Here is a 19,986-nt window from a genome sequence, read left to right as displayed (position 1 = left end):
ATTTTTATGAATGTATATACAGTGGCGGATCTGAGAGAGGCCGTTATGGGCAGTATTTTAATAAGTCAGTAAAACTCGCCAATTTATGTGGAAAATGGACGAAAAATGGACGTGGCAAGCAAAAAGTTCTCAGCCACATTACCACAAATGTTGGCCCGTGAAAATGTAAACATTATTCTCAAGTTAAAATTTTGCCCCCCCCCCACCTATTTAGGAGACACTATTTGTACAAAAAGTATTAAAAAGAGATGAACGATGAATGCATTCAGTACCAAATAGTTGAGGAAACAAAATGTATTCAAAAGGTTTCAACAGTGTCATTGTGATTAACTTGAAAAAAATTGTTTCAACGTTTTTTTCCGTATAGTGCGGGGAAGCAAAATAAATTAACAAATATATTTTAGAAATTCATAAATAACAGCATGTACACACCCGGAAACTGATGAGCGAGATTAAGAATGTCATAACAAAATTTGATGGAATGTAAGGCATCTGAGTGCAACAACGAAAAATTGTAAAAAAAAAGGAAAACTAACAAGTTGACGGCAATAACAATGGAACAACTCGTATAACAGCACTTCATGTTTGATAAAACATAAAATTTAATACAAAAATACAAGTAAAAACCTGGGTTTATGACAGAGAAGCATTCATATTTTTGTATTTTTACACGTCTTTTGATTGCTAAATCAAATAAAACAAGCTGATAAAACGAATCAGCCCGTCAGAAAATATAGGAATATGACATGAAATCCCTTCAATAACAAAAGCTCAATTGAAAATACAATTGTCAATGTGAAAACCACCAACCACTGTAGAAAAGAATACACGAAGAGTTGAGCGGAACAGCGTAGATTGCAATAAGAACGCGTTCAAACAAATGGAATAAAATAAAAAGATTGCGATACATGATGTTAGTTCTTAAATGCAGTACATTAAATAGAATTTATTGTCAGGACCAATGACTCGCGCAAATTTAAAACTATCACCAGAGGTAAATAAACAGAGATTAAAAACAATAAAGTTAATAAATTACAATTAATTAAAAACTAATTAGAATGAAAAATAATAAAATTATTAAATTAAAATAAATAAAAAGCTAAATAAAATGAATAATAAGCAAGAAAGAAATTAATGGTCGGTCAGTTAATTTCAGTGGGCAGATCGACATATTTCCTGTAGGTCTTGTAGGATCTGCACTTCATGACCAAGCAGGCCACGATGAGGATGACGAGGATGACGAAGATGATGCAGCTGATCACGATCGTCATTATGGCGCCATCTGAAAAAGTTTCAATGTAAATGTACGCCCAACAGCCTCTATATTGTTAAAAGCTGATTTAAAACTGAAATCATCATCCTATTAAAGTGGAATCTTCATGTTCGACAGAAAATAAATCACTCGCGATGACATGCCAATCCAGTTTGCAGCATGGGCAGCAGGCCTCATTCAACAAGTGCTCAAAATGAATGCGTTTCAATTATTTCATTTTTATAACTTATAATCAATTCCTTGAAGACGTGCAAGTTTCAGTCACTTGCATACAAATTTTCATTAGAGAACCAGCAGCAGCGATGCTTTTTAATAAACTTCACGAACAATACATATCCTAGTTTACTAAATAACAGGCTTCTTAAAAAAGTTGAACCAAAATTTCAAGTAAAGAGAATTTATTACGAATAATTTGGGCTTAATTGATCAAACGAAATTGTAATTGCAAACTTTTACGAAGAGTGATAGTCCAGGTGTAGCTGTTATTTGTCTGAGATTCGTTGGAGCTCGGGAAGCAAGTTTCTCGCCAATTGGTGACGACGTTGTCGTGCGTCAAGTACAAAAACTTCGCAAGTGCGCATCTCTCTTCACATCCTGTCATAATTCATGTTTCGTTGACATTGAGACGAAACTTTTAATATCCATAATCAAAATTATTTATGAATTAGTGCATCAGAGTCAACAAAAATCAAGTGAACAATCATGAATTTCTAGAGTTTCATAACAAGTTTTTCAGGCATCTTAACATTTTTTTCACAATTTTTCGCCAACCGTTGATTGATTTTTATACTTCCACCATGCACCAATTTTTTATTTTACTTTCAATTTTAATTTTTTTATGAAATTTTCTAACAAGATTCTCATGTTTCACTCTTACACAGCGTTCACATCTTCGAATGGATACACGTTGGACTCACACACCTCACCGATACTGGGAAACCTCAAACATCATCATCAGTCCACGACTATGTCAGTTTCAATTGCCGACCTTACAACTCCAGCTATCAAATTCACACAACACATCGCATAATACTGAAACTTAATCATACACTCCATCCAAACATTCCCATGTATCCACGTTCATCTTCACTCGACCGATCCATGTTTGCCACTCATTTTTCATCAGCTTCTCTCCAACTGCCTCTCTTATAATACCATATTCTACGAACGTGAAGAGATTTCGTCCTCTTTGAAAGCAGGGAATAAATATGTGACTTACATTTCATTGCATGATTTATCCTCTACAATAGCACCTCTATCACATCTATGTTCGTCTCTCAATCAACAACTAAATCGATTTCCAAAGATGTTATGATTCTGCTCCATTCTTTTTTTGACAGTTTTTACACTAACATCTTGCAACGCTCAAAGAATTTCGTAACTCTAAACTAAACTCCTCAACAGATCTTCTTCTTCGCATTGCAGATTGCTAGCTAGGGCCACAACTCACTCTTGCAACTTCAGGCTTGATCTCACCTTAACAGTTCTGTAGAATCAACTTGGTTACCAGATGTTTAATTTTCACAGTTAGTTCATCATAGTAAAAACCAGCAGCGTGACTATTAGAATAATTGGAACCACAGCAAGTTTTCCATGTTGCCTTGCCAGATGATGAATAGTTTGATAAACAATATGAGAACAAGCAGAACAAGTAAAAGAAAAGCAAGTGAGCACGTATTGGTCAACGCATAAAAAGCGAAACATGATTATAAAGTAACCTGGAACAACCAGTTTGTATGGCTGCTTTTCAATGTCTTCTGTTTCATTCCTATAGAGCAAGGTGATGTAATAATTATTGACGTCATCAGTAATGTCATATTTGTTTTTGCTGATGTTGTCAACAATGTTCTTCAATGTGGCGTGGTCGATTGTGTAGTTGTTGTCGCTGGTGTTCTCATATCTGTGCAGTTCGATGTAGAGGGTCGAAGCGAATGGTGGGTTTCGGTTGTTGAAGACTTTCAATGAGCTCATCAAACCAGCCATGGTTGTGTCGTGCTAGCAGGCGACACCAAATTAATTAAATATTATATCAAAATTTGCAAACTACAACAAATTGTGACAATGCAATTATTTCATTTTCATTGAGAATATCGCTAGAAAAATTTTTAAATTAAAAAAAGAGCCTTGCAATTACAAAATAAATTGAAAAATTTTCAAAAGACTAACAGAAATATAGAAGTAGGCCTTATCAGGCTGCCCTGTCTGCGTGGGGGTGTTGGGTGATGGTGTCTCTCCCTGCTTTTTGACTGCATCACCAACTGCCGAAGTGTTGAAAACTTTCTCCAACATGCGATCCACAATGCTGCCGAGCAACAAACCTGCCAAGCATAACACAATTGCCGACAATATAAAAAATGAAATGCCAACATCTCCGCGTTAGTTGCACGGAAAGAAGGCAAATTCTAAAATAGAACGACGTCATATTTTCATTGCAATAATAAGATTCCTTCATGTTGAACCAAACTTCATAAAAAGAATGCTAAATAACTCAATTAATAAATAAATAAGCACTTGCAAATAACTGCATGGAAAGAGATTAGCGCATCAAGTTAAAATAAATATAAATAAATATGGAACAAACATTGTTTTCAATTGTTTGAAAAGCTAATTTATAGGATACAACATTATCAATGGAATCAAATGTTCCTTCAGAGTCCAGCGTATAACAACTCCACATAACAGCAACATAATAATATAGCATAATAACGTGACATAATACAGCATAAATGCTCAACACAACATCGTAACATGGTATGACGTAACAAGTTGTGTTTGCACGTCTGCCAGCAAGCCTACATGCGTGCGTGTTGTTCTGGATGTCTGGAAACTAATGCTACAGCGACTTGTTCCAGCAATGTACATAAGTGTTCACATTTCAAGCAAAATATTTCACTCTGCATTAATTCACACGTGATATATAAGAAGTGAGATATAAAAGCTAAAATAATTACCGTTCACAAGCAAGCATACACACACACACATAAACACACACACAAACACACAAGGATCATGCAAAAGTTCAACATTTTGAAGCAAAATTCTTGCACTAAACACAACCTGATTTTAATTTGGCAAGATTTCTTCTATTGAACCGGTAAGTGAAATAGTAATCCATGACAGGAAGCAGCAGTTGATAACACGGAGTTGCCCATGTTGGCAGGCTGTAGTTGTTGGCCACCTGCTCAGTGGTTGGTTGGTTGGCTTGTTAGTTGGTCGGTCGGTTGGTTGATTGATTGACTGGTTGGTTCAATGGTTGACTGGTCAGTTGGTTGATAGGTTGGTTGCCCGTTTGTTGGATGAATGGATTGTTTGCTAATCTAATTTCAAGACTTTAAAAAGTAAATTAAATCATTCTTTCCCTGAAAAAACATATTGAAGTTAAATCACAAAATTTTCCAAACTGAATGAGAGAGATACATATAAAAACCTTGCATATGAAATTGTCAGTTATTAATATAACATCTTCGATCGACTGAATATCAGCATTTGTATTCATTGATAGGAACTGGAAGACCTTCTTTCATTAAGTATTTGATCAATCTTTAACATTAGCATTTACATATCATCAATTTATTGAAATAATTAGAGCAGTGCTTTTCAAAATCGTGGTCCGCGGACCGGTGCCGGTCCGACTAGCAGCTGCCGGTCCGCGGCGAGCTCCCAAAATTTTCTAAAATATTAAAATAAAAAAAAAAAAAATAAGACTTGACCAGCAACACAAAGAAAATTTCCTTAATTAGTACTGGTGAGATAAGAATAGAAGTGAGAACGCGAGAGCCAGAATGATTCATTGTTCCAAATTGGCGAGATAAGTTTATATGTAAGGGTGGTCAGCTGTTTTAAAAACATGGTTAGAGCGTGAGATAAGTATGAAAGTGAGCAAGAAATAGTAGTATTTTTCACACGTGATATATTAACCGTAACGGCGTATATATATATATTAATATTATTTTTTTATTATAAGAAAACTTGTATAGTGACTTTTATAGAACTACCCAAAGTCGTTATCCAACATAACCAAAAGAAAAATTTTGACCATTTAAGTGATCAAGCAAAAACAAAAATATTTTGAAAATAAACATAAAATAAAGATGCCATTAACCAAGAATTAATAAATAAGGTCCCATAACATAATCCAAACACACTCACAAAGAGCACGCACACCCACGACCAATATATACACACGCACCCAAAACTTCCAACAATTGTAAGTGCAGATACAATTACAGCAATAAATACAAAAAGGCTGAATAACTTTTAGAAGTTTTACCATTTAACGACAGAGTTGCCGATAGATAGATATAACAATTATCTCATCTACTCAGCAAGAAGTAAACCAGAGAACAATTAATTAATTAATTTCCTGGATAAAACACACACACACGCATAAACACACACACGCATAAACACACATATAAACATAATAGAAAGTAATAACTAAATAAACGGGATTATTTGATCTCATATCAATCATAAATATCTGTGCACTTTCAAATTCAAGCTAACTCATTCAATAGCAATTTTTATCCACAAATATTATTATATAATGAACAGTATACATTGTAAAAAGAACTAAAATAAAACAGATAAATCCTTTAAATTCATATATAGATGCACACATATACTCTCGACCATACCCAATCACTCAAAGTCATGTAACAACCATGTAAGAACCAAACAGCAATCACGTAGCCCGAATCAACCATTTTAAACCAAATCATAGATACATTCATCCACACTTTACCCGCACCAATCACACACAATTACGCACAGAAGATACACAATAACATAATTCAGAACAACCAACAGATAAAAAGTCAACCACCAGCACAATATTAATAAATCAATTCAAATTATTAGAAACATCTCTGGCTAATCAGAAACACACACATCTCATAACATCCAAAACACATTCAACGTAAGCACATCCAATCATAAAACATAAAACACCCACATACATTACGTACTCGACAACTCAATTATATAATTAAAACGTAAATAAAAATAAAAACAGCATAAAACAAATGAATGTTCCGTTATCGTTAAGCTACATTCATAAACAACAAAAGCAACATGCAACATACTATTCACAACTTCAATTAATCTTTAAAACAGGTATGTTTTCAATTCTCTCCTAAACTGCAACAGTGACATCCCTGATCGATGAATGACGCATGGAAGACTGTTCCATATTTTCGTACCACATACAGCAAAGTTACGAAACCCAATCTTCAATTTTGACACCCGATCTGTCAAGTAATTCTGATCGTTTGATCTCAAGACAAAATTCTGAGCAGTCATATCTTTGAGTGTAAACATCTCCGTCAGATATCGTGGTGCCAAACCATTTAAACACTTGAACATTAATAAAAAAAATTTAAAAACAATCCTCTTTTCAATCACCAACTAGTGCAAATCCTTAATCAATGGAGTCACGTGATCAAACTTTCGTTCACCCATCACTTCTTTAGCTGCCATATTCTGTACAGACTGCAACAGTGCAATTTCATTCGCTGAAACTCCATAAAGTAGGCTGTTGCAGTAGCCCAAACGTGAGTGGACAAATGAATGAACTAATGCCATCAAAGCGGACTTGCTGACGAATCTCTTAATACGCTGCAACTGACATAGATGAAAACAACATGACTTTACGACACCCCGTATATGATCCTTCATGGTCAGATTAGCATCAAGTTTGAAGCCCAGAATTGTGGATTATCTTTCGAATTTAACAATGGCATCATCCATTTTTAGTGCATCTCGATGTATTTTTGATGTCTGCTGCCATGTACCAATTGGCACTAACTTGGTTTTATCTTTGTTCGATTTTATTCCATTTTGTGACATCTAAATATTTACTGCAGCCAACGCATCTTTCAATCCTTCAGCTAAATCATCAAACTTTTCATCAGGAGCACATGACACTGACTGCATACGCATAACACTCCATCTTATGATTCTCCATCATGTCAAACACATCAGCCGTATAAAAAAAGAATAGAAATGGCCCCAACACCGATCCCTGAAGGACGCCGGTTAACATTTTTTCTTCATCCGAATATTCATTACCAAAAATATCCGCTGTGATCTGTCATTTAAGTACGACTTGAAAAATCTTAGCACAGTGCCTGAGATTCCATAGCTTGTTGACATTCTTTGAACAAGTATATTGTGATCTACACAATCAAAGGCAGCATTCATATCAAGTAAAGCTAACAATGTCACTTGCTTTGAATCTGATGCCTGAAATAACGTTGACAACAGCTTTAACAGTGCCGTTTCCGTAGAGTGGAATCTTCTGTACCCCGACTGAAAGCACGGAAGAAGACTATTTTCCTCCAAGTATTGCAGAAGCTGTCTTGTAACCACCCTTTCAACAATCTTTGCTATAAACGACAAATTTGACACAGGACGAAAACTCTTCAACTCGTTTGTATCGGACGATGGTTGCTTCAATAGAGGTGTAACAATTGTTTTTTTAAAAATCATTGGATAACTTCCAGTTTTCGAACACATATTGATCAAATCCGTCAAGTACGGCAGAAACAGTTCAATATGTTTTTTGAAAAGACTCGTCAGGATGGGATCTAGCATACATGTTGTCAGAGGGGCTTTCAAAATAACTGCCTTAACATCATCACTTGAGCACTCCAAAAAATTCGAAAATACTTGATGTTCTTTAACCTTACAACTGAAAGAAGATACGCCATGCCCTATTATGGTTTTTCTAATGTTTTCAACCTTTTTCCTGAAAAACTCACAACCTGAAAATAGCTGAATCAATTTTCATACAAAACAAAAATCCCTCCATGAACATTCAAGTACAGTCTAACAACATTCTACCTTCAAATAGACTACTAAATAAAAACAACAATCATTATAATTATAACAACAACAATTACAACAGCAATAATTATAACAATGTTATCACCAACAATATTGATGATGTAAACAACAATCATACCAATAGTGACAACTTTAACAACAACATCAACAACACCAACAACAGCATCAACAACAACATCAACAATAACAACAACAACAACAGTGCCAACACTGTAGATAATAATGCTACAACCCACAGCGCAAATATCAGTTGCAATTGGAACATCATCAATAGTGACAACCCTAACAACAACATCAACAACACCAACAACAACATCAACAACAACAGCATCAACAATAACAACAACAGTGCCAACACTGTAGATACCAACGCCACAACCCACAGCGCAAATATCACTTGCAAATGGAACATCATCACAAGAAGCAAGAAGAACCACAGCGATGATAATAATAATAATAACGTTAACAATAATAATAATAATAATAATAACGTTTTTAAATATTGTCAAAATAATATTAATAATATGTAGTTAATTAAATAAATTAATTCGCGCTGAGCGTTGATATTTACCTTAACAACCATAATATAAACAATCTTGCCGTTAAAATTTTTAAAAATCGCGTTTTATATTGTTTATAGTTATTAAATTTATTTTATTGGTTTTCTGTTTTAATTAAATAATTTATATAAATTAATAATTACTTGTTCCTTTATATCAAATATCTTACATACCTTATATATAATGCACTGAGGATGAGTTATTTATAACTCGAAATAGCTATTTGCAAATTTATTTAATAAAAATTTTTTAAAAAACAATAAAATGTCTAATTTCTCTGAAATTAATAAATTAAAAAGAAATATAAAAAAGTTGAACAATGTTGAATTGTTGAAATGTTGCGTTAATAACAGTCTGTTACCAAAATATATATATATATATATATATATATATATATATATATATATATATATATATATATATATATATATATTGTGTAATGGCGGTCCGCAGCATGCCCATTAAATTTCGTACCGGTCCGCGGAACAAAAAAGTTTGAAAAGCACTGAATTATTAGAGGATGCAAGTGAAAGATGACCAGAATGCGGGATACTGACCAAATGATCTCTCCTCATATCTTCAACTTCTTGAGAACTGATCACCTGCCCCAAGACAACATCGTACTCCCTGCAACCGTCGTTCAGCAGCTCCTGATTAGTCATTCGTAGTTTAAGTTCAATCAGAATTCAAGAACTGCCAGAGATGTTTAAAACTTTTCTGACAAAATATGCGAAGTTATATCAGACAACAATTAATAATATTCATAAAATTTCAAGTACAAAAGCAAAATATTTGCATGAAAAAAACATAAAATGATTATTACAGAAAGCTGATTCTGAAAAATAGCGTCGAGCACAAAATTATAACATTTTCAATCAATCAGTCAGTCAGTCAGCCAGTCAGCCAACCAGCCAGCCAGTCAGTCAGTCAGTCCAGTCAGTCAGTCAGTCAATCAATCAATCGACCAATCAATCGATCAATCAATCGACCAATCAATCGATCAATCAATCGACCAATCAATCGATCAATCGATTGCCTGTTACTGGCACAGTCTAAAATTGGCAAAACAAATAATTATGATGATGAAGTACAAAACAATAGAAAAAAAAATGAAATGAAAGAAAATAATACAACAGCAAAATAAAATGAAGAAAGAAACACACATGAATCTTCTATGAATAAAACTATTGGAAACATTTCAACAGCAAGCACCGTGTAGCACGCGCGTTAACAATTGCAACCTTATCGAGAGAGGCCTGTTTGGTGTGGACAGGGATGGGCAGGAAATGCTGACCACTGCTCTTCAATGGGTACAAACTGTCAAGAAAGGACTGTGAACTCATGAGAGTTCGATCGACATCGGAACTTTGTGCATACATCTATGTGTTGCATTGAATGGGTTAACTGTATATTTTGTTTAAAAAACATATTCCATCTCAATTATTTATCATTACATATGCACCGTAAAAATGTTCACAACTAAAAGTTCTCTATTCATTTTTCGTAAATTCTTCATTTCATTACTGTCTAATTGACAGAATTAAGCAAATTTGTAAACGTTGATCATGAAACAAATTAATTTGGTCAAATCTAGAGGGATGTGTTTTTGGCATTTATTTATTTACTGATTTAACTGTCACAAATTTTTAACCATAAATAAGAAAAAAACAAACAGACAAACAAACATATCAACAGACAAGCAAACAGAAAAACAAACAAACAGACAGACAAATGGACAGACAAACAGACAGACAGTCAAACAATGAAACAAATTAATTTGGTCAAATCAAGAGGGATGTGTTTTTGACATTTATTTATTTACTGATTTAACTGTCACAAATTTTTAACCATAAATAAGAAAAAAACAAACAAACATATCAACAGACAATCAAACAGAAAAACAAACATATAGACAGACAAACGGACAGACAGACAGTCAAACATTACCACCTCTGTCCTCCTGTACGAACTGCTAAGAAACGTGTAAGGCCGCCCCTCAACATAGCGAAGTCTTGTAAACTTTCCAACATTGTTCATCTGCTCCACACCATGCTGAGTGATGATTACGATGACCAAGATGTCCATAATGGTTAAGATGATATTTTCAGATGTTGAGCAGTTTCACGATATAAATGATGATTATATGTACATGATGATTATTAACAACCTCAGAAATGTTTCACAATTTTGCATGCATCCTGCTTTTTTAATGTCCAAAGTGATGACAATGATTAGCCTTTCTTAGTGCATTACTGAGAAGCACCAACGACGGACAGTGTATGTGTGGATGTGTGTCTGTGTGTGTGTGTGTATCTGTGCGTATTTGTGTGTATCTGTGTGTGAGAACAATGCATCACCAACAGACAGCACATGATATAGAGCACCAGAGAAGTTTAAATAAATATAAATGACTATTTGTTTTTGATCTCTCAACATAATTTGAAACCTGCACTTATTATGATGAAACCTGCACTTATTACTATGAAATTTGCACATATTACAATGAAAATATTATTTCCAGCAATTTTTTAACATAACATTTAAATAATGCAACATCATCTGATATGAAAATAGGGCTTGAAAGTTAAAATAGTGATGACCTTAATAAAAGTAATGATCATGATCATGATGTTAAATATTATAATAACAATAATAATAATAATAAAATTACGTTGATGGCAATCAAATTTATAGTTTCTAATAAATTTATTTTAAACATTTCAGCTAATCAAGCATTGGAATGAGGAAATGACAAAATGGAAAGTAACCGGAGTTAATTGACCATAGCCCCCTGGCCACATGGTTTCATTGCAATCATCTGAGGGGTATGCATAAAGTGGTGATCTGGCACCATGTCGAGACAGCTGGAGTAAAATTTAATGAAATTTTAAATTAATTCAGGCCAAATTAATAAAAAACAGTATGAAATTTCTTAATTTAATTTTCCTCATGTACAATTATAAATAAGTCAAACTGTGCTCTGTATTTTAGATTAATTATAAAAAACATTGTGAAACAAAACTGAAATGAGATCCTTCAAATAACTTTAACCCATTTATCCAACATAAAATTACTGCAGCAAGGATTATTAACAGTTGTTTAAAAAGAAAAGAAAGTGATTCTGAAATTTTGCTTTTTAATTAATCATGGAGATGATCAATATTAAAAGCATCTTGTCCTTAATGATACAAAACAAATACTATTGCAATTGTGTAATTTTATAAAGAATTAAAACATATTCTACAAAATTAAAAAAATTGAATGAATCATTTTCATTTTTCATATAAGCATAAAATATAAAATTGCATAATTTTTAATACTTTAATCTTTAATGTTTAATAATCTTAATGTTAATCAATATTTTATTTTTAATGATTTTTCATTACAGTGACTACAAACTGCAATTATCAATCAATCAATGATCTTCCTTTGTCCATCAGTTAAACTACAATTAATTGATTACTAATTTGTAATTTAATAAAATAAACATAAAATAATATATGTTATTACGTTATTTATTATTTATTTATTAATTTATTAATTTTAATTTAAGAATCATGTACATTTAAATTTTAAATGTTATGTTACATCTAAACACGATTCTTAAATTTAAATCAATAATAGCTATTTATTTTAATAATTTTATTATTCATGCAAATTTAATTTAAAGCATGAATAAATAAAATAATGAATACTAACAGTTTGCAGGTAAACCAACTGATCACCGCATGCCACGAAGTCAAAGTTGGAAATAAAATAAAAATAAAACCAAAGGCAAAAAGCGGAATTTAATTTGAGAACCATCTTTCTTCCCAATTAATTAATAGAACAGTAAAATAAAATTAATTGATTAATTAATTTTGTTGAATACTAAATTTATTATCACCGTGCAACGCTCTCCCGTCACCAAACGACAAAAGTTCACTCGGCTGATGCGGCTGAAGATGCTGAGGATGACGACGCAGAGGTGATCACGTGGTGGTCACGTGCTGCTTCTTATACGTCCCATCGTTCGTTTGATTGTGTTCAGTACAGTCCAGGTCGTTGTCTCGCTAGATGAACACGTGACGAGAGGATTTTAGCTACAAAATAAAATGCCACGAAAAATTAAATAAATAATTTAAACTTTAAACTAATTCAGATTTTGAAAAACGATTGATTTTTTTTATTTACTTTTTTATTTAATTTATTCTTTTATTGATCTTGTATGTGCTATTTTGTACTCTCCTTTTATGCACTGAATAATTAGTCTTGAAGTTCTGTAGGTTTGGTCGGTCGAACAGATGAATCTTTTTCAATTATAACTAGGGGTGGGATATGAAATTTTATTGATCATTTTTGTGCAGTTATCCTAATCGCCACCAGATAAACGGCAAGTGCTTACGTTTTTCAAATGCACTAACAATAGTTGAAGGACGCGTCAACAAATAACCCATATATGCCCAACTTTTTATTTATTTTTTGAGGAATATTTTTTGATTTTGATTCAATATTATTTATGAATATTTTAATTGAATACTTTTGTAATCAATTTTGTATATAAAGTGTTTTGTAGTATATAGAACGCCACGAATCTGAAACAATTTTTCAAAAAATTGAGTCGTTTTTGTTTTAGAGTGAAGTGAATGTCCATCCATTATAGAGGATGCTAAAAGCACATGGCACAAATTTTATTACATATTTTTAAACTATCTTTTTTTACATACCAAACAAATAAATAATAAAAGTTTGTTTGAAAATATATTTAAAAGCCAACCAATGTTTTATCTACAAATTAATTTTTCGGCATTAAACTTTGAATCATACTTAAAATGTTAATAGAATTGGATTTCTTCAAGAAAGTGAAACTTTTCTTAAAAGCAACAGAATGCCTAGAAAGACTCTTATTTTCTTTATATATGTAGAATAAATTGCAAATTCCGTTTTAATACAGCATAGCTAATGCTTTCTTACACCATCATTTGTGACAGTTCACCACCGAAAAAATGTTCAAACCAAACATAATGCCATTGTTGAACGAAATGGTTTTGATACTCATTATAATGCGGTTGAGTAGATTACATGGATGAGAAAATTTTTTGATAATATAATAGACGGGCTATTTTTCTTGTTGAACCATGTTTTTCGCCACTCCTCAACATTAATTTGGATTACACCGCATGACTATAATTGACATGTAATGAAAGTTTTATTGAAGTTGTAATTTTGATGTCTTTTCACTCCACGAATAAATTATTGGCGTTTTACAAAAAATTTCCGTGGAGATGAACATCATAATTAGTATTCATTGAATTACTTTTTGCCTTACTATCTAGGGTTGCTGGTTTGTTTAACTAATAAAAAAATGTTTGTGTTACTTTTATGAGGCTACGCTATTTTAAATAGGCGAAGGTTTTTTTGGATTGTTTGTAACACTGTTTGTGAGTTTAAACAGATTAGTTTAAATACAAAGTTAGGAAAAGTTAAGAAATTGAATATTATCACTAAATTTTTTGCAATGAGCTTGTAGTAAATTTGCATAAAACGTTATGTTTTAATCCATCCATTTAAATAAATGACGATATGATTGAACAATTCATGTTTCATTGAAAATTATATTTATAATTGCACAACTGCTTCTCAATTATTTGAGAAAAAAAATTTATGCAAAGCGTTAAATATTATAAAATCACTAGCATAGTTAAAACCACTAGCGAATAAAATGAATATTTTACTGCAACACCCCAAACTATAGCCAAGCTTGCTCTTAAAGTCGGCTACTTGTCGATCAAACATTAACTCTGGTTTCTCTTCATTCCACGAATAAATCTTTCGCCTTTTACTAAAGATTTCCGTGGAGAGGAACATTACAATGAGTGTTCATTGAATTTATTGGCACCCCTTCATTGGGGTAATTAAAATCATGTTATATTATCTGTTTATTGTTATAGGGTCTATTGAAATGAGGCGTGACATTTTATTCAATGATTGAAATAGACCATCCAAAATCAATCAGCCATATTTTAACGGGGAGTTTCAGATTTGATCACATTACTTTTATTTTATATTTCCATTGGTTGTCCGATCAGCGAAGGATTGTTTTTAAAATTGCATTACTAGTATACAAATGCACTAATGAACTAGCTTCTAACTTTTTGATGGAAATACTCCATCACTGTGTTACACGTTGCGATCAAATGATTTAGATTTGCTATCGGTTCATCAAAAACAATATTCTGTTAGTTCAACAAAGTTCGGTCTCAGGTCTCAAGATTTGGAATAGTTCGCAACTAAACTTGCAACTAGAAATCGTGGGATATCAATTTTAGATATTTAAAAAAACCCACTCATTTGGAGATTGTTTTTGGCAATATTATCCGAAATGATTGTAATAAAATTCTGTAAATAAAAACCTGTATGTTGTTAGAGTCTATAAGTGTTATAAAAGACCCTATACAAGCTATTTGATAATAATATTATTATTGTTATTTGATTAATTTGGTATTTCTATTTGGAATTAAACTATTGTGAGACGGTTCAACAGAGACGTCGCCAAGAGGTCGTTAACTAATTTACCATGATTTTTATAAAATTTGATAAAATTTACATATTACAATAACAATTAATCTATTTTATTAATTAATTTTTTTATCAAATTAGTTCTAATAAAAATTTAAGAACAGATTAGAAATTGAAAATTATAAACAATTTTGTGCGAACAGCTTGTCCCTCTACGACGTTTGTTACAAAACATATTTCTTCTAATGTACGAACAAATTAATTAATAAACAATTAATAAACGAACAAATTTAAATTCAAATGAAAGTTATATATAAAAAAAATGTGGTCTGAAATTTGAACGTGGTCATTAATATATGTTTAATGATTACGTTGCATTATGTTTTTTAGTAAATTTGCACAAAACCTTGTTTTAATCCATCAATTTTACTGAATGACGCTATGATTGAACAATTTATGTTTTATTGAAAATGATATTTACAATTACACATTACAACTGCTTTGAATTTATTTGAAAAAAAATTGCACAGAGCGGTAAATATTACAAAACCACTAGCATAGTTTAAACCACTAGCGAATAAAATGAATATTTCAATATAACACCCCAAACTATAGACTAAGCTTGTTCTTATAGTCAACTTCTTTTACGGTTGAAAATTAGCTCTGGTTTCTCTTCATTCCACGAATAAATCTTTCGCCTTTTACTAAAGATTTCCGTGGAGAGGAACATTACAATGAGTGTTCATTGAATTTGTTTGAACCCCTTCAATGGGGTATTTTTAAAAAAGTTATCATTTGAGTGTGTCTCTGAGGTTTTGAAAAGAGCCATTTCGTTTGATTGGATGATTTTAATAAATTTGAATTTATTAATGACTGTTGATTGGAAGATCTTAACAAAAATTTTTATGGTATTTTTAATTTCAATAAGTGCTTTTTGCTATTTCCTTTTTGTATTTATGATTAAAAAAATTGATGGTGTTTCTAAAAATGTTAAATTGTTATTATTTATAATTTTAAAGTTGATCACGTCTTAAGCTTCTTTATCAATGATACACAGTTACTGCTTACAACTTTTTATACATTTATCTTAGTATTAATGTAATCACTGTGTCGGAAATTTTCCCAAGGCCATTCAAATCTGTTTAATCAATCGCATTACGTTACTTAGTAAATTTGCATTCAACATTAGGTTTTAATCCATTCATTTAAATAAATTACGATACGATTGAACAATTCATGTTTTATTGAAAATGATATTTACAACTGCTTCTCATTTATTTGAAAATAAAAATTTACACAGAGCGTTGAATATAAAATCACTAGCATTGTTAAAACCACTAGCGAATAAAATGAATATTTTACTGCAACACCCCAGACTACAGCCAAGCTTGCTCTTAAAGCCGGCTACTTGTCGATCAAACATTAACTCTGGTTTCTCTTCATTCCACGACTAAATCTTTCGCCTTTTACTAAAGATTTCCGTGGAGAGGAACATTACAATGAGTGTTCATTGAATTTGTTTGCACCCCTTCATTGGGGTATTTTTTTAAAATTTATCATACGATTGTGTATCGTAGGCGTTGAAATGAGGCGTGTCGTTTTTTGTTTAGTTTTACAGAATTTAATTTTGTTAATGATTGTGTCGATTACAATATTTGAACATCATTTGATGTTGATGCTATAGAAAACGATTTAAATAAATTCAGGTTAAACACAATCGTGATATTTTTGTTTAGTATAATTATAAGTCAAAATCAACCCAAAATCAAATAAACTACCAAACGAACGAATGAACGAATAAACAAACATAAACAAACGCCATCATTAAATTAATATCCTTTCATCCACAGGTTGTTGACGATTTTTGAACAATGCAGATACGTTGTTATCAATAAATAATAACTTCTGCAATCTGTAACACATGCTACATCAAGTCACTACTTAATCGGGTAGATATAATCAATACTAAGAGCGCTTGAAACTTTATAATGTTTCTTATAAATAGTGATACAACATAAACAATGATAAACTCGAACATATATTATTAACAAAATTAAAATTTGACAGTCAATTAATTTAAGTCTAAATGGTGCGCAATTGTTTTTAAATGTTGAACACCGATAGTGCAGTAAATTTTGTGAAAATCTACGTAATCGTTGTCGCCAGCATTTTATGGTTTGGTTTTTTATACAGCTATGTGGTCAATCAAGCAGACAAAAAAGGTAATGCAAAGAAGCAATTTATGAACAAATAATTAACCGAAAAATTAACACTGAATAAAAATGTTTTCAGTTTGCAGAGGGGAGGGTGCTGATATTTTAATACTCACTGAAAAATCAGATAAAGTGGACAAAAATAAAAATGAGCAAATGATGAAATTTGTTAACAATTTTGTCATGCAGCTGAATATTGGAAACAGATTAGACCAAGCCAACGTTAATATGATGAATTATGACCATAATCCAGTAGACACTCTTAGAATGGATTATTTCCAAAGATCACGAGATGCTTTGAACATTAAAAGGAGAGATGGAATGAAGGAAACTATTGCAGGTTATTCTGAATTTTATTATAATAACATTTTTTATCAGACATTTACTTGTATAACACCAAATTTAATTGTCTGTAATTTTTGTACCCATCGTGGTGTGCTATCACAATCTTTATTATTTTCTTAAACTTCGTTCATATGTATATAAACACACACACACACACACATGCACATATATAGTTGTTTAAAACTATCATGGCATTGCGGGAATTGTTCAATTTGCGATTGAGTTTTTCAATTTTTCGTACGATGAATTTTAATTCATTACTAAGTTTGTTCAGTTCATAAACAAAACTCTTAGTCATTTTATGCATATATGCACAAAATTCTTATTATAATAAAAAATGCTTTTTTCAACCAACCAACCAACAAATCAATCAATCAATCGATCAATCAATCAATCAACCAACCAATCAATCAATCAAATGGCTTGTAAAGCGCTATTTCCGCGATGTTCAACAGCACTCCTCAGCGAATAATACAAACAAATGGCGGTCTTGAGATCAGTTCTGAACTTCGCAAGTGATGGAGTAGTTAGAGAGAAGGGCCAGAAAACCAAAAACAGATTTAGCATAAAAGTGTTTAACCCGAGTTAAGAAATATGAGAATTACAAGATGAGCGTGAACTGGGGCATTTAGGTTTAATTAAAATATCTGTTTGGTATTTAGGAAATAATTTTGATTGAGACTTGTACATTAATAAGCAGATTTAAAAAATTATTCTATATTTTATATGTAACCAATGCAAGAGAACAAGATATGGAAATACATGAGAAAAGAAAAAGCGTAGGTTACAAGCAACTAGACGAGCAGCAGAGTTAAAAGCTTCACTAAGACCACAGAAAAACGAGTTACAATAAATCAATTTTAGGTAATACTAATGAAGAAACAAGCAAGAGAAGAGTAGGATCGTCAAGAAAAGTTTATAAAAACTCACAAAAATAATAATGACAAACGTCAGTGTCAGTGACGCCTTGCTGCTTGTGATTGAAAGATATTTCCAAAGGTAACAAATGAAAATAAATGATCTATAGAATATTTTGGTAATAGGATTAGAGGTAATGCTATAAAAATTTGAATGTATACTTGTTAAGATCTGTTCATGTTTTCACAAAGAGAATTTTAAATTTTTGCAACTAGAAAAGTTATTTATTTTTATTGTTATTAAAATAAATTTAATTAACAAAAAACATTTAAAATCAGCAAACTTCCAAAGAAGAAAGTTTTGTTTGATAATAACGATGGGTCAGAATCTCTACAACTCAAGCACAACACCGGTGGCCTACGATCGAGCCCTTAAAAATAACGTAACAATCATTACCGTAGCGTTTGGATATCCTCACAAAGTTCACTTACCGGAGCTACAAAGCATTTCAAGTGATCCCACTTTTGCCTTTAATATCCAAGTGATTACGCCACATATCCTACTAGGAAAGTTGATGAGTATTATATGTAGAGGTAATCTAATTTTGTATTTGACCGCATTGTAATATAACAATTTTCTTACAACTTATTAAAACATTTAACAAAATGTTTTCTATCGATGTTTACATTATGTATATCATACTGCTCCTCCAACGTCCATATGTATAGAACAGTCATACTATCAAAACCATGATCAAATGGATCTCGAAGTAACTTATGTTAGCATAAAACAACATTCGTGCGCATGTATCATATCTTTTCTGGTCATGCGTTTGTGCAAAGTTGTCATTTCACAGTTTTGCAATCTCACTTCATGTAATAGACTTTCATAATTCTTAAACACCCGTGTTGGCTGTCCGAATTTTTTAACGGCTGTCTTTGGTGAGTGAGGGCATCGATTTTCAGCTTTTCAAGCGTATTTCATTTATCAAAACTTGTGTTTTAGTTTTCCACGCTAGAAATTTAATTATTATACTGATTCTGAAAAACGTATTAAAAATTTGCAGAAATGTTCGCTGCAAATCAAGCCATCGACTATTACGACTGTGAGGACAACTATCCGTGCACGTTAGAAAACTGGAGGAAGAATCCAACAGGAACATTCGCACACAAACAACACAACAAATTTGTGAAATGCAGTGGCTTAACACAATGCCGAGTCGACGAGTGCCAACAGAGTTCATCGTGGAACAACGACACTAAAGTATGCGAATCGTGAAAATAATGGTCCCAGTACATCAATGGTTCCAGCCCCGGCAACTTCTACAAAATTTTTTTCTTTGATTTGAAGAAAAACGACACTAAAACAAAATTTTACAATATAAGCTCAAATT

At 32.0% G+C, this 19,986-nt stretch overlaps 4 protein-coding genes across 4 annotated transcripts; 2 read left to right on the top strand and 2 right to left on the bottom strand.

Annotated features, from left to right (window-relative positions):
* Positions 1-276: 276 nt before the first annotated feature.
* Positions 277-4,388, bottom strand: HELRODRAFT_191469 (hypothetical protein; the record flags this gene model as incomplete). Its single annotated transcript, XM_009018473.1, has 5 exons — positions 277-1,282; positions 1,724-1,867; positions 2,992-3,268; positions 3,440-3,591; positions 4,331-4,388. 5 exons carry the CDS (start codon positions 4,386-4,388, stop codon positions 1,143-1,145), a joined length of 771 nt encoding a protein of 256 aa, XP_009016721.1. The 3' UTR covers positions 277-1,142.
* Positions 4,389-6,915: 2,527 nt separating this feature from the next.
* HELRODRAFT_171804 (hypothetical protein) lies at positions 6,916-8,649 on the top strand (the record flags this gene model as incomplete). Its single annotated transcript, XM_009018472.1, has 2 exons — positions 6,916-6,950; positions 8,181-8,649. 2 exons carry the CDS (start codon positions 6,916-6,918, stop codon positions 8,647-8,649), a joined length of 504 nt encoding a protein of 167 aa, XP_009016720.1.
* A 298-nt stretch (positions 8,650-8,947) lies between these two features.
* HELRODRAFT_171803 (hypothetical protein) lies at positions 8,948-10,764 on the bottom strand (the record flags this gene model as incomplete). The annotated part of the gene is made up of 4 exons (XM_009018471.1): positions 8,948-8,956; positions 9,237-9,329; positions 9,921-10,058; positions 10,630-10,764. 4 exons carry the CDS (start codon positions 10,762-10,764, stop codon positions 8,948-8,950), a joined length of 375 nt encoding a protein of 124 aa, XP_009016719.1.
* An 8,205-nt stretch (positions 10,765-18,969) lies between these two features.
* On the top strand, positions 18,970-19,871 carry HELRODRAFT_171801 (hypothetical protein; the record flags this gene model as incomplete). Its single annotated transcript, XM_009018470.1, has 2 exons — positions 18,970-19,186; positions 19,660-19,871. 2 exons carry the CDS (start codon positions 18,970-18,972, stop codon positions 19,869-19,871), a joined length of 429 nt encoding a protein of 142 aa, XP_009016718.1.
* Between the last annotated feature and the right edge of the window lie 115 nt (positions 19,872-19,986).

The sequence above is a fragment of the Helobdella robusta genome (assembly GCF_000326865.2).
Source record: "Helobdella robusta unplaced genomic scaffold HELROscaffold_21, whole genome shotgun sequence".
Lineage (NCBI taxonomy): Eukaryota > Metazoa > Annelida > Clitellata > Rhynchobdellida > Glossiphoniidae > Helobdella > Helobdella robusta.
This window is presented reverse-complemented; position numbering and strand designations above follow the sequence as displayed.